Source organism: Leopardus geoffroyi, chromosome E3, assembly GCF_018350155.1.
Source record: "Leopardus geoffroyi isolate Oge1 chromosome E3, O.geoffroyi_Oge1_pat1.0, whole genome shotgun sequence".
In the NCBI taxonomy this organism is placed as follows: Eukaryota; Metazoa; Chordata; class Mammalia; order Carnivora; family Felidae; genus Leopardus; species Leopardus geoffroyi.
Genome location: NC_059340.1, coordinates 10,344,731 through 10,356,733, shown reverse-complemented (window position 1 = coordinate 10,356,733; position 12,003 = coordinate 10,344,731). Strand labels below are relative to the sequence as shown.

General features: G+C 53.9%; 1 protein-coding gene and 1 pseudogene across 22 annotated transcripts in view; both read right to left on the bottom strand.

Moving 5' to 3' along the window:
- Positions 1-8,118: 8,118 nt before the first annotated feature.
- Positions 8,119-8,719, bottom strand: LOC123588818 (annotated as a pseudogene).
- The window catches only part of ELN (elastin), a 31,217-nt gene continuing 27,332 nt past the window's right edge, over positions 8,119-12,003 (bottom strand). For 20 of the 22 annotated variants that reach the window (XM_045460107.1, XM_045460103.1, XM_045460096.1 and 17 more), the window contains 2 exons: positions 11,608-11,652; positions 8,119-9,158 (listed from right to left, as the gene is read on the bottom strand). In XM_045460107.1, coding sequence (XP_045316063.1) covers positions 9,115-9,158; positions 11,608-11,652 — 89 coding nt within the window. In that variant the 3' untranslated portion in view covers positions 8,119-9,114. The remainder of the gene's footprint in view (positions 9,159-11,607; positions 11,653-12,003) is intronic. The other 2 variants (XM_045460089.1, XM_045460091.1) reach the window with 1 other exon arrangement.

Sequence of the window (12,003 nt, the reverse complement as noted above, 5' to 3'; positions counted from 1 at the left end):
AATAGCATTGCTCATAGAAGGTATTAAATCTTTTTTTTTTTTTAACCGAAAACAAAAAGAGGGATTTTGTTCTTTTAAATATTATAGTTGTTCAAATATTGTTTCTCTCATCTTTATTTTTTAAAAGTTTATTTGTTTATTGGGGCGCCTGGGTGGCGCAGTCGGTTGGGCGTCCGACTTCAGCCAGGTCACGATCTTGCGGCCCGTGAGTTCGAGCCCCGCGTCGGGCTCTGGGCTGATGGCTCAGAGCCTGGAGCCTGTTTCCGATTCTGTGTCTCCCTCTCTCTCTGCCCCTCCCCCGTTCATGCTCTGTCTCTCTCTGTCCCAAAAATAAATAAACGTTGAAAAAAACAAACAAACAAACAAAAAAGTTTATTTGTTTATTTATTTGATAAAGACAGAGACAGTGTGAGTGGGGGAGGGGCAGAGAGAGAGAATCCCAAGCAAGCTCCGAGCTGCCAGCACAGAGCCTGATGCGGGGCTTGAGCTCATGAAACTGTGAGATCATGACCTGAGCTGAAACCAAGAGTCAGGTGCTTAACTGACTGAGCCACCCAGATGCCCCTGTTTATCTCATCTTTAGATGAGTTTAGATAACTCTGCTTTTGCATGGTTATGTAATGAACATAGGTTATTTGGGAACAAATTAAGAGCTCTGGCTCGGATGTGTTATGTTTTAGGTGCCTGTTGGCCATCCGAATGGCAAATATATATGTGATGTTTGCTCAAAAATATTTTACTTATGGGGTTCATGATAAAAATTTTCTAGATGAGGGGTCAGGAGCCCAGTGGGAAAGGCATATTTACTCCAGGGCAATGATTAGGATTTGTCCAAACTTGCTAAATTGGTGCCTGGCTGAACACAAGCTGATGACAAACAAGAGACTCCATGGAAACACTGTCACAGGATGAGCCCAAGACTGTCACCCAGGGCAGGGGCCAGAGCTTGGACTGTCCTAGCTTGGGGACAAAAAGAGCTGGCATCACGGGATCCCTGTGGTCAGACACAGTCTGTCCCCTTCTCACCCACTCTGGGTGACCTCACCCAGACACGTGGCTCGGTGACTCCCTGTCCTGTCTTTCAACCGTGAGACATAAGGACCCAAGTGTCAGCCGAAAGTGGCACCTCCACTTTGACGGTAAATGGGCACCTCACACTTCATGTGTCCAGGCCAGAGCTCTTGATTTGTGCCTGGATCTGCTTTTCTGTGGGTGTTTCTCATCTCAGTAAGTGACACTGCCATCATCTAGCGGTTCAGGCCAAAACTTGCGGGTGGCTTTCTCTCACTCTGTCCTCCTGTTCCATGCACCTGATCCATCAGCAAATGCTCTTGACTTTCTGCACAAAATATGTCCAGAATTCCACCACTGCTCCCTCCCCCCTGGTCTAGCTGGGTGCAATAACCCCTTCATCTTCAGAGCCTCCGAACATATTGCTTTTAAACCCAAAGCCCTTACCTCCGCCTTCACAGGACTTAGCCCCTGGCTACTTCTTTGCTTTGATTTCTTCTCCCCTTGCTCACTTTTTTTTAACCACAGGCACCTCTTCTGCAGTCCTAACTTCCCAAGCATGTGCTTTACAAATCACGGGGACTTTGACTGGAGGTCAGGTGTCCCCAGCCATCCTGAACCTAACATTCTTTGTCAGTATCTTCTCTCTCGGCTTTTATTAAAAAAAAAAAAAATTTTTTTTTAAATGTTTGTTTATTTTTGAGAGCGAGAGAGACAGAGGGCAAGCGGGGGCGGACAGAGAGAGAAGGAGACACAGAATCTGAAGCAGTCTCCAGGCTCTGAGCTGTCAGCACAGAGCCTGATGCGGGGCCTGAACTCACAAACCGTGAGATCATGATCTGAGCCGATGTCAGACGCTCGACCAACTGAGTCACCCAGGTGCCCCTAAAAAGAGTTTTAAGAAAAAATTTTTTAAAGTTTATTATTTTTTTTACTAACCTCTACACCCAACGTGGAGCTCGAACTCACAACCCTGAAATCAAGAGTCACATGCTCTTTGTGCTAAACCAGCCAGGCACCCCCCTGTCCTGGCCTTTAATCCTCATGGCAGGGATTCACCGGACATTAGAATTAATCCTTTATTTCCAGTTTCCTGGGGCCGCCAGTAGCAAATTACCACGAACTCGGTGGCTTAAAACAACAGAAATTAATGTTCTCACGGTGCTGGAGACCAGGAGTCCGAAATCAGTTTCACTGAGCCCAAAGCAAAGGCTGCGCTCCCTCTGGAGGCTCTAGAGGGGAGCCAGTTCCCTTCCTCTTCCAGCTTCTTCTGTTTTAAATTGCAGCAAGAACCCCCACATAATATAAATTTACCATCCTCACCATTTTTAAGTGTGCATTTCAGTAGTGCTAAGTTAGTCAAGCTGTTGCGAAACAGATCTCCAAAACTTTTATAAATCTGAAACTCTGTGACCGTTAAGACAGCAGCATGGTGGGGGCGGGGTCCTGTCCCTCTCGCCGAGTCCCCGGGGGGCCACCATTCTACCTTCTGTTTCTAGGAATTAGACCGCTTTAGATACCTCATGTGAGTGGAATCATCCAGTATTTGTCTTGTGACAGGCTTATTTCATGTAGCATCATGCTCTCCAGGCTCATCCATGTTGCAGACTGAATAATATTCCGTTGTATAGATATACACATGTTTTGATCCCCTCCTCCGTTGATGGATTTCGGGGTTGCTTCCGCCTCTTGGGTGTTGTGAATAATGCGGCCATGACCATGGGTGTGCAATACCTGAGTCCCTGATTTCAGTTCTTTTGGATGTATATCCAGAGGTGGGAATGCTGGATCCTATGGTAGTTCTAATTAAAAAAAAAAAAATTTTTTTTAATGTTATTTTTGAGAGAGAGAGAGAGGTAGAGATGGAGCGTGAGCAGGTGAGGGGAGAGACAGAGGGAGGCACAGAATCTGAAGCGGGCTGCAGGCTCCGAGCTGTCCGCACGGAGCCCGATGCGGGGCCCTAACCCACAGACTGTGAGCTCATGACCTGAGCCGAAGTCGGACACTTAACCACAGGCCCCCCTGTGGGCCTACCTTCTAAAAGAGGGCATCCTGGGTCTTGGGCTCCACGAGGTGTCACCTCCTACCTAGCTCCCAAAGCTCCCATAAAGGCATTTTTACCCATGAATGGCTGCCAAATATTTGTTTCTGGCAGGGGGGGGATGTGGGCTGCGGGTGGATTCTGCCATCTTGCTGATGTCCCCTCTCTGTTGTTTTCTCTTCTTGTAGTGTTCTTGTTTTTTAACCATTTTCTTTTTTTTTTTTTTGTAAGTTTATTTATTTATTTTGAGAGAGAAAGCACAAATCAGGGAGGTGCAGAGAGAGAGAGAGGAGAGAGAGAATCCCAAGTAGGCTTTAGAAGCACTATTAGCTCAGAGCCCGACATGGGGCTCGAACCCACGAGCCGTGAGATCATGACCTGAGCTGAAGTCAGACGCTTAACCGACTGAGCCACCCAGGCGTCCCACTTCTTGTAGTGTTTTTGTCTGGTTTTGGTGCCAGGGCAATGCTGGCCTCTTAGAATAAACTTGGAAATGCTCCCTCCTCTTCAGCTTTTTTTTTTTTTTTGGGAGGGAGAGTTTCAGGAGGATAGGTGTTAATTCTTTAAATGTTTGGTAGAATTGACCAGTGAAGCCATCTGGTCTTGGGCTTTTCTTTGTTGGGAGAATTTTGACGACTGATTCAATCTCCTTGCTTGTTATTAGTCTTTTCACATTTTCTATGTATTTTCGTGATTCAGTCTTGCTTTGTTGTGTGTTTTTAGGAATTTATATATTTCCTCTGGGTTGTCCAGTTTATTGGCATACAGTTTGTCTAAATTCTTATAAGGATACTTAAAAAAATTTTTTTTAATGTTTATTTATTTTTGAGAGACGGAGAGACAGAGAGCAAGCAGGGGAGGGGCAGAGAGAGAGGGAGACACAGAATCAGAAGTGGACTCCAGGGACGCCTGGGTGGCTCAGTCAGTTGAGCATCTGACTTTGGCTCAGTTCATGATCTCATGGTTTGTGAGTTCGAGCCCTGCGTCGGGCTCTGGGCTGACAGCTCAGAGCCTGGAGCCTGCTTCGGATTCTGTGTCTCCCTCTCTCTCTGCCCCTCCCCCACTCATTCTCTGTCTCTGTCTCAGAAATAAATAAACATAAAAAAAAAAAAAAAAAAAGAGGCGGGCTCCAGGCTCCAAGCTGTCTGCACAGAGCCCAACCTGGGGCTTGAACCCACAAACTGTGAGATCATGACCTGAGCCGAAGTCGGATGCTTAACTGACTGAGCCACCCAGGCGCCCGTAGGATACTTGTGATGGCATTTAGGGCCAACCAGGCTTATCTGTCCACTTCATGACCCTTAACTGAATCACATCTGCAAAGACTCTTTTTGCATATAAGGTAAATGTCATGGGCTGAATTATATCTCTGCAAAATTCATACGTTGAAGTCCTACCCCCAGTACCTCAGAATGTGACTGCATTTGGAGATAGAGCCTTTCAAGAGGCAATTAGGTTGAAATGAGGTTATTAGAATGGGCTCTGATCCAATCTGACTGGTGTCCTTATGAGAAGAGGCGATCACGAACAGATAGGCCCAGAGCGAACACCATGTGAAGACACAGGGAGGAGAACAAACAAAGAGAGAGGTCTCAGAAGAAGCCAGCCCTGCGGGCACCTTGATCTTGAACTTCTGGTCTCCAGAACCGTGAGAAAACACATTTCTGCTGTTTAGGCCACTTAGTCTGTAGTACTTGGCCATGGCAGCCTGAGCAGAGGAGGGCGGTGATATTCACAAGGGTCCAGGGATTGGGACCTGGATGTCTTTGGGCCTATGCTCAGCCCGACACCTTCACTTGCCATCTCTCTACCTGGGTGTATAACTAATGAAAGCAAGGAGTTTATGTATTTTGTTCTTTTTTAAGTTTATGGATTTATTTTTTGACGAAGAGCGCAAGCAGAGGAGGGACAGAGAGAGGGGGAGAGACAATCCCAAGCAAGGCTCCATGGTGTCAGTGCAGAGCCCCACGCAGGGGCTCGACCTCATGAACCATGAGATCATGACCTGAGCTGAAATCAAGAGTCGTTCGCTTAACTGACGGAGTCACCCAGGTGCTCCTGTATTTTGTTCTGAAAACAGTGTTTAAGGGGCGCCTGGGTGGCTCGGTCTGTTGAGCGTCCGACTTCGGCTTAGGTCATGATCTCACAGTTCTAGGATTCAAGCCCCGCGTCCGGGGCTGTGCCGACGGCTCAGAACCTGGAGCCTGCTTCGGATTCTGTGTCTCCCTCTCTCTCTGCCCCTCCTCTGCTCGCGCTCTGGCTTTCTCTGTCTCTCAAACATAAATAAATAAACGTTAAAAGAAAAACCAGTGTTCATCCTCAGGGAGTTAACACGCTGGTGTGCGGAGTCAGGTAGTGAACAAAAGAAGTGTAATACATGGTCTGTCACGTGGCGACGGGTGCTCTGGAGAAAAGGCAGGGACAGGTGAGGGAGGAGGGTACCGTTTGTAATGTTAGAAACGGAGACTGAGAAGGACCTTCTGAGAAGGTGACACTGGAGTCACTGAGGGAGGCGAGGGAGCCAAGCACGTTGACAGCAGAGGGAAGAATGCTCCGGGCAGGAGAGACAGCAGATGTAGAGGCCTGCGGGGTGGGGTGGGGGGGGGGGGCGGGGGGCTGCTCCCTACAAGGGAGAGAGAGAGCCAGGGTAAGTGCATGGCCTGGCAGAGGGCCAGGTAGCAGGGCGCGTGGTCAGAACAGCCGGGACACTCCTGTGGGGACTCCTCGGCCATCAAAAGGTCTCTGGCTTTGGCCCTGAGTAAGCCGGGAACCATGGCAGGATTTTGAGCAGGTGCTTGACTTGGCTGGACGTATGTTTTAAAAGGATTGTTTTGGCTGCTGCGTGGAGAGAAGGCTGGGGGGCGTCAGGGAGCTCAGTTAGGAAGCTGTGTCAGTAACTGGGGCAAGAGCTCCTGGGGGACCAGGACGCCACCCCTGGAGGCTGTGAGAAGTGGCTGGAATCTGGGGTCTTCTGGCAGTCGTGCTGCAGGATTTGCTGGCCAGTCTGCTGTGGGGCGTGAGGAGAGACGGGTCCCAGATGGCTGCGAAGCTGCTGGCCTGACTACCAGAGAGCCACCCGAGCTGCCATCTAGGTGGGCAAGGCGGGAGGGGGCAGGCTTTGGAAGGTGGGGGGACTGGGCTCCAGCGGGGTGTCCATGAGACTCCCAGGTGGACGTGTTAAGAGTTGGATGTGTTAGGGGCGCCTGGGTGGCTTGGTCGGTTGGGTGTCCGACTTCGGCTCAGGTCATGATCTCACTGCCCGTGGGTTCAAGCCCCGCGTCGGGCTCTGTGCTGACCGCTCAGAGCCTGTAGCCTGTTTCGGATTCTGTGTCTCCCTCTCTCTCCGCCCCTCCCCTGTTCGTGCTCTGTCTCTCTCTGTCTCAAAAATAAATAAACGTTGAAAAAAAAATTAAAAAAAAAAAAAAAAAAAAAAGAGTTGGATGTGTTAGTCCGGAGCCCAGGGGAGAGATCTGTGCTGAAGGTGTCACTCTGGGAGTCGCCAATGCAGGGGTGGTGTTTAAAGCCATCAGCTATGAGAAACGAAAGCAGGGAGACTGATGGGCTGAATGCTGGGACTGGCAGACTTTCAGAGGCCAGAGAGTTGAGAGGGGACCGGCAAGGGATATTGAGATTTTTTTTTTAAAGTTATTTGTTTATTTATTTATTGGGGGGGGGGGAGGGAAATCCCAAGCAGGCTCCACACCCAGCGCAGAGTCTGATATGGGGCTTGAACCCACAAATCACGAGACCATGACCTGAGGCCAGTGGGACGGCTAGTCAACTGAGCTACCCAGGCGCCCCAGCAAGGGATATTTTTGTTGAATGAGAAAGTGAGTGAGTGAGTGAGTGAGTGAGTGAGTCTCCTCTGTCGCCACTCTTGGGTGAGCTGTGTCATCCCTCACGGACTGTCACAGCGGTCCCCTTGTGGGTCTCCATGAACCCACCCCTCCCCCCTTTCCTCCCCTCCCCGCTCCCTCCAGGCACTCCAGCTGTCCTGACCCTCCTCCCTGCTCTTCCTGCTGAATTGCTTTTTGCGCTCCTCTGTCCTCTGGGACATCCTCCCAGAGCATCACCCCACCGCCTTCTCTTTCCATCCGACCTCCTCCTGGCACTGCTCGCACAGACACCCACACTCCCAACAGACAGCTCCCTCGCCACCCTTCTGACCTAGGGGTATGCCCACCGGCCAGGGGGTTGGCTCTAGGACGGACGGAGGGAGGCCTGAAGCCACGTGGGCCCTGGGACATGGAATCGGTGGTTTGGGGAGGAAATTCTGGAATCTGCCACGCAGGGCATGCTCCAAAGGGGAGTTGTGGGCTCCACATGGGCGTGTTCCCGTGGGCCGTGTGGGTGAATGGCTCTTCCTTTGAGGGGATGTTTCAGAGGGAAACGCTTCTGGTTTTTCTTGGGTGGGGCCGTATCTCCCTTGTCTGCATGGCTGTTCACCAAGGCCGAGGGTTTGGTCTGGACACAGGGTCATTTTTGTTTTCTCCACCCCTTCGGCTGCACCCTCAGCATCTGGAGGCCACCCACTAGGCCCTGTGCTCCAGCTCTTGAGCCTAAGGGGGAGGCCTGGGGAAGGTGTGGCTGGGTGGGTGAGCCACCTCCTCAGGGGAGACCTTCGGGAGTGGGCATATGCGGGGCCGGCTGGCCATGCTTCCCCTATAAAGGGGCTTTATTGTTAAAAGGCAGATTGAAGTTGGAGAAGGATGGATCTGCCAGGAGCCAAGGGCAGGTGATTTTGGTAAATAGCACTCCCAAATACACTTCGAAGAGTAGAACTTCCTTCTGTCCCTGGAGCAGATGAGACCGTACAGAGGAGGCCATGATACCGTTTCCTTCAAAAGGTTTTCACTTATTAGGCTTTTCTGAAGCAGTTAATTCTCTTTTCTTATTTAAAGGAAAAAAGATATGTTTCATCCGGAGTTATACCCAAGTGATTAAAATGAATTTTCTGCTGGGGATATAGCTCCCCAGATCAGGAAAAAAAAAATTTTTTTTTTTTTTTAATTAACCACGCAAATAAAACCAAGAGAGCATCAACAATCAAAAACAGTCCCCAAATATCCAGGACAAAAAATAAAATATTTATTGATCTATCACAGCGAGACACAAAGAGATGGGCGGGGCAGGGGCGGGAAATGCTCTGAAATACAGTGGCTCGAGGGAGGGCTGGGGGTTACAGTACTGCATGGGGGGGACCCAGGTTGGGGAGGAGATTCCTGCTGCCCCAGCTGGCACAGCTCCTCACACCCTGGGTGCTCAGGCCCCATCGTAGGGGGTTGGGGTGGGGTGTGGAGGGGTGGAGGCAGGGCACAGGCCGCCGGGACAGGTTAACCAGGTTGACGGTGGGGTCGCCCAGCCAGCTAGTGGTGCGGGGCGGTCAACTGGGGACAAGGATGGATGGACAGATGGACAGACGGGTGGATGGATTCCACAAGAGCAAGAGGGCTATTCCCGATGGCGGGGGGCGGGGGCGGGGTGTTCCCATCCGAAGGGGTCCCAGCCACGGGGAATAGGTGGGAGACGAGGGGGCCAAGAGGTGGTATGACCGAATCCAGCTTGAGGCTTTTGGTGCTTGGGTACCAACTGGACCGCAGCCGAGGTGGGGGGAGAGGTTCTGGTGGGCAGGGGGAGATGGGGCTGCCCAGGAAGTGTCTGCACCATCTTCAGAGGAGCCCCGGGGAGGGGGTCCCCGAGGGGCTGCCCTTCCCTCCTCCCTCCCCCCCCAGGAAGATGAGAGCACCAGCGTGTAGCACCAAGTTCCCCTGGAGATGGAGAGCGTATGGAGGGGGGAGCTCCTGGGTGGGAAGGGGGTGGGGGCAGGGGGCCGAGCCCACCCGCCCCTGGCCTCTGAAGTAAGGGGCTTCCTGGGGGCCCACCTGGCCACCACTCTTGTGTCCTTGCTTTGCGGATTTCCGAGGCCACCCAGCCTGGCCTGTCCCCTCCCGGGGTGGGGACTGGGGAAGGGGAGTGGGGGAGGGATCACAAGGGGTTTACATTCTCCACCAAGCAGTAGCACCAACGTTGATGAGGTCGCGAGTCCAGCGGTCCTGGGAAGCTCACTTTCTCTTCCGGCCACAGGATTTCCCCAGGCAGGCCCCACCTGGGTGGGAGGAGGCACGCGTGACCGTCCGGCCCCCTCTGGGTCCCGCTCAAGCCCCTGCCCACTCGGACCAGCTCCGAGCTGTTCTTAGACCCACATCACCGAAATGGGGAACAGAGGCTCCAAAGCCATGAGAAGTCTGGCCACCACCTCCCGCCAGACTCTGAGCCTTCACATTGCACAAACTCCTTGTGGGCTGCTGGGCGGGAGCAGGGATAGTGATGCAATCAAGACTCAGAGAGGGGAAGGGACCTGGCCTGGACCAGGTCTCTATCTTCTGAGTCTACTGTATTTGAGAAGCCTTTAGCCAGCGGCTCTGAGCAGTCCCCATAAGGGAAAGGAGGGGAAGGGACAGCTGACAGAGTCTGGAGGAGACGGTCCTCCTAAACGTGAGGGTGCATCAGATGAACAGGCTCAGAGAAAGGGAGAGCTCGTAGCGGCTGAGCTGGGACACACACTCAGGACTCCTGCCCCCTCCAGGGGACCGTCTGATGGGCAAGCCTTGTTTTAAGCCACTGAGGCACCACGGTCTGCCAGTAGGGCCTGGAGCTCGACGTGGCTCCTACCGCCACCTGGTGGCAGCGGGCAGCCGAGCTGGACCAGGACAGGCTTCTCTCTGAAGCTCACACCGGGGGCTTAGAAAACAGTGTGACAGGGCCACAGGCATCAAATAGTGCCTGACGGAGAGCTGGGTACCCTGGACAGGGTCAGGCTGGTCTTGCCTCTGCCTCCTCCTGCCCTGGCCTCAGCTGCCTCCTCTGTGTAGTGGGGATGCAGGGGAATGTGCAGCCTGAACACACACGGGAGTGGAGCTGGGCTTCTTTGGGTCTCCTTTGGGCACTGCTGGGAGGTGCCTTTGGGGGTGCTGATCATGACCGCCCCCCGCACTCCCAGAGGCACGTCTGCATCTTTGAGCGAGGGTGTGGCTCTGGGCTGGGTGATGGCCTCTGTGCATCCTGCCCAGCTAGGGGCACCTTGGGTCCCCCACCCACCCCTCAAATTCCCTGACTCTAGGGTCTATTGTCCGGCTTTCTCTCTTTCCTTCCCTGTTCCTCCGAGTTCTTCCCTTCCCCACATCCCTTCTCTTTTCCTTGGCTCCTCCGGGTGGGGGTGGGCAGCAGGGAGCGAAAAACTGCCAGGGCTGGCTTGGGGTGAGCCCGGGGGATCCAGGCCCACTCTTAGCTCTGAGTGTGCATGTCGGAGGTAGACGCAGGGATGGGGGGTGGGCGTCCAGCTCCCCCCAGCCTCTCCATACCCTGCTAGGTCTAGTCCAAATGTGCTCCCCTCTCCTAGGCTGATGGACCCCAGCCCCCTGCCTCTGTCTGCCCCTGCCTACTCTGCCCTGTCTCCAGGGGCTGAGTCTCTACTCACCTTGGTATCCTAGGGCTCCCAGGGCCCCCCCCAAAGGGCTTGGGAGGTTTGCCTGTGGAGGGGAGGTTGGGGGTTGGGGAGGGGGCCAGGCTTTCCTGCTTCTCCTAGAACCTTACGTTGTACCAGGCCTCTACCCTGTCTCAGGAGGTTCTGAAGGCCTTCCTGCCCCCAGCCTGCCCTTCAGTCCCACCAGCCTGACCTGTGCTGTCCAGTTATGCTCCTTGTGGATGGCATCCCACCTGTGGAGGTCTGAGCAGCTAGGAGGGCGCCCCTGCCCTGAGTCAGACCCTGGCCATGCTGACTGCCCCATCTAACATGCCCTAGGCTTTGGCCTCCCTGACCACCTACTTGAACGGACCTTGTTTCTCCCCTTACACACTTCCTTTCCTTTTCTCTGGGACCTTGTCCGTCTCTCCAGTTACACTAGAGACGGGGTGGGGTGGGAGTGGGGTCTTGACCAGGTCTCTATCTCACTCCTGGTGTCCCATCAAATGCCAGGCTGGGAGCCCCAGGAATGGGATCACTGCCCCCATTCTTACATCCCAGGGCTGAATTTTCTTGGCATCAGAGGGCCAGCCCGAGGCCGTGGCCACCATAGCATGGAGTACCCCGACTCCATGAAAGTAACTAGGGCCCTGCCTGAAGCGGGGCTCCTCCTTATTGCAGACTCACCGCCAATTCCCAGGCCCCCAGCTCCACCACCTGTGGGGCAGGGAGAGGGGCTGTGAGTATGTCTGCTTCCGGGGAGCCCGCCAAGCCTTTCCGGACAGTGTGGGCCCCACCCGAGAGGGCCAAGTTCTGAGCCTGGGTGTCAGGAGCCCGGGGCTCTGCCTCCCTCGGTGTGTGACCTTGGGCGAGTCCCTCCCACTGTCTGAACCTCAGTTTGCCTCATCTGGGACACGGGGCTTTGGAAAAGCTGATGCTCCCTGGCCCTTGCAAGGGAGGTGGAGAGGACTGAGGGGAGGCCCTGTTTCATGTGATGGAGGTCATGGGTCTGCCCCCGGGGCCTGGCCCTTCTGAGCAGATGGCGTGGGGGAGTTGACAGGAAGGGGCCCGGGGACAGGGAGGCTGGGTGTACCTGGGTAAATGGGAGACAGTCCAAAGCCCGGTCTTGCCGCAACTCCTGTGGGAGGGGTTTGAGGTTGGTGTAGGGCAGGCCCTGCTCCAGCCGCTGGGCCTACTGCCTCTCTGCCCAGGACCACCCCCTCCCCCTGTGTGCCCCTCACTGGCTGAGCAGCTTTCTGTACAAACCTTGTCTCTAGCCCCGTAGCCCCAGCTCATCAGCCTGGTGTCTGTCCCCCACAGTGTACCCCCTGACCCTGAGGCCTGCCCCTTTGCCCAGGATGTTCCCTTTCCTGGACTGTCCTCCCTCTCTCTCCCCCCCCCCCCGTGTCTTTGTGCGAGATGCGGCTCCAGGGGTCCCCCGGCCGCTATCCAGACAGGCCTCCTCTAGGCCCTGGGCAGAGCTGAGGAT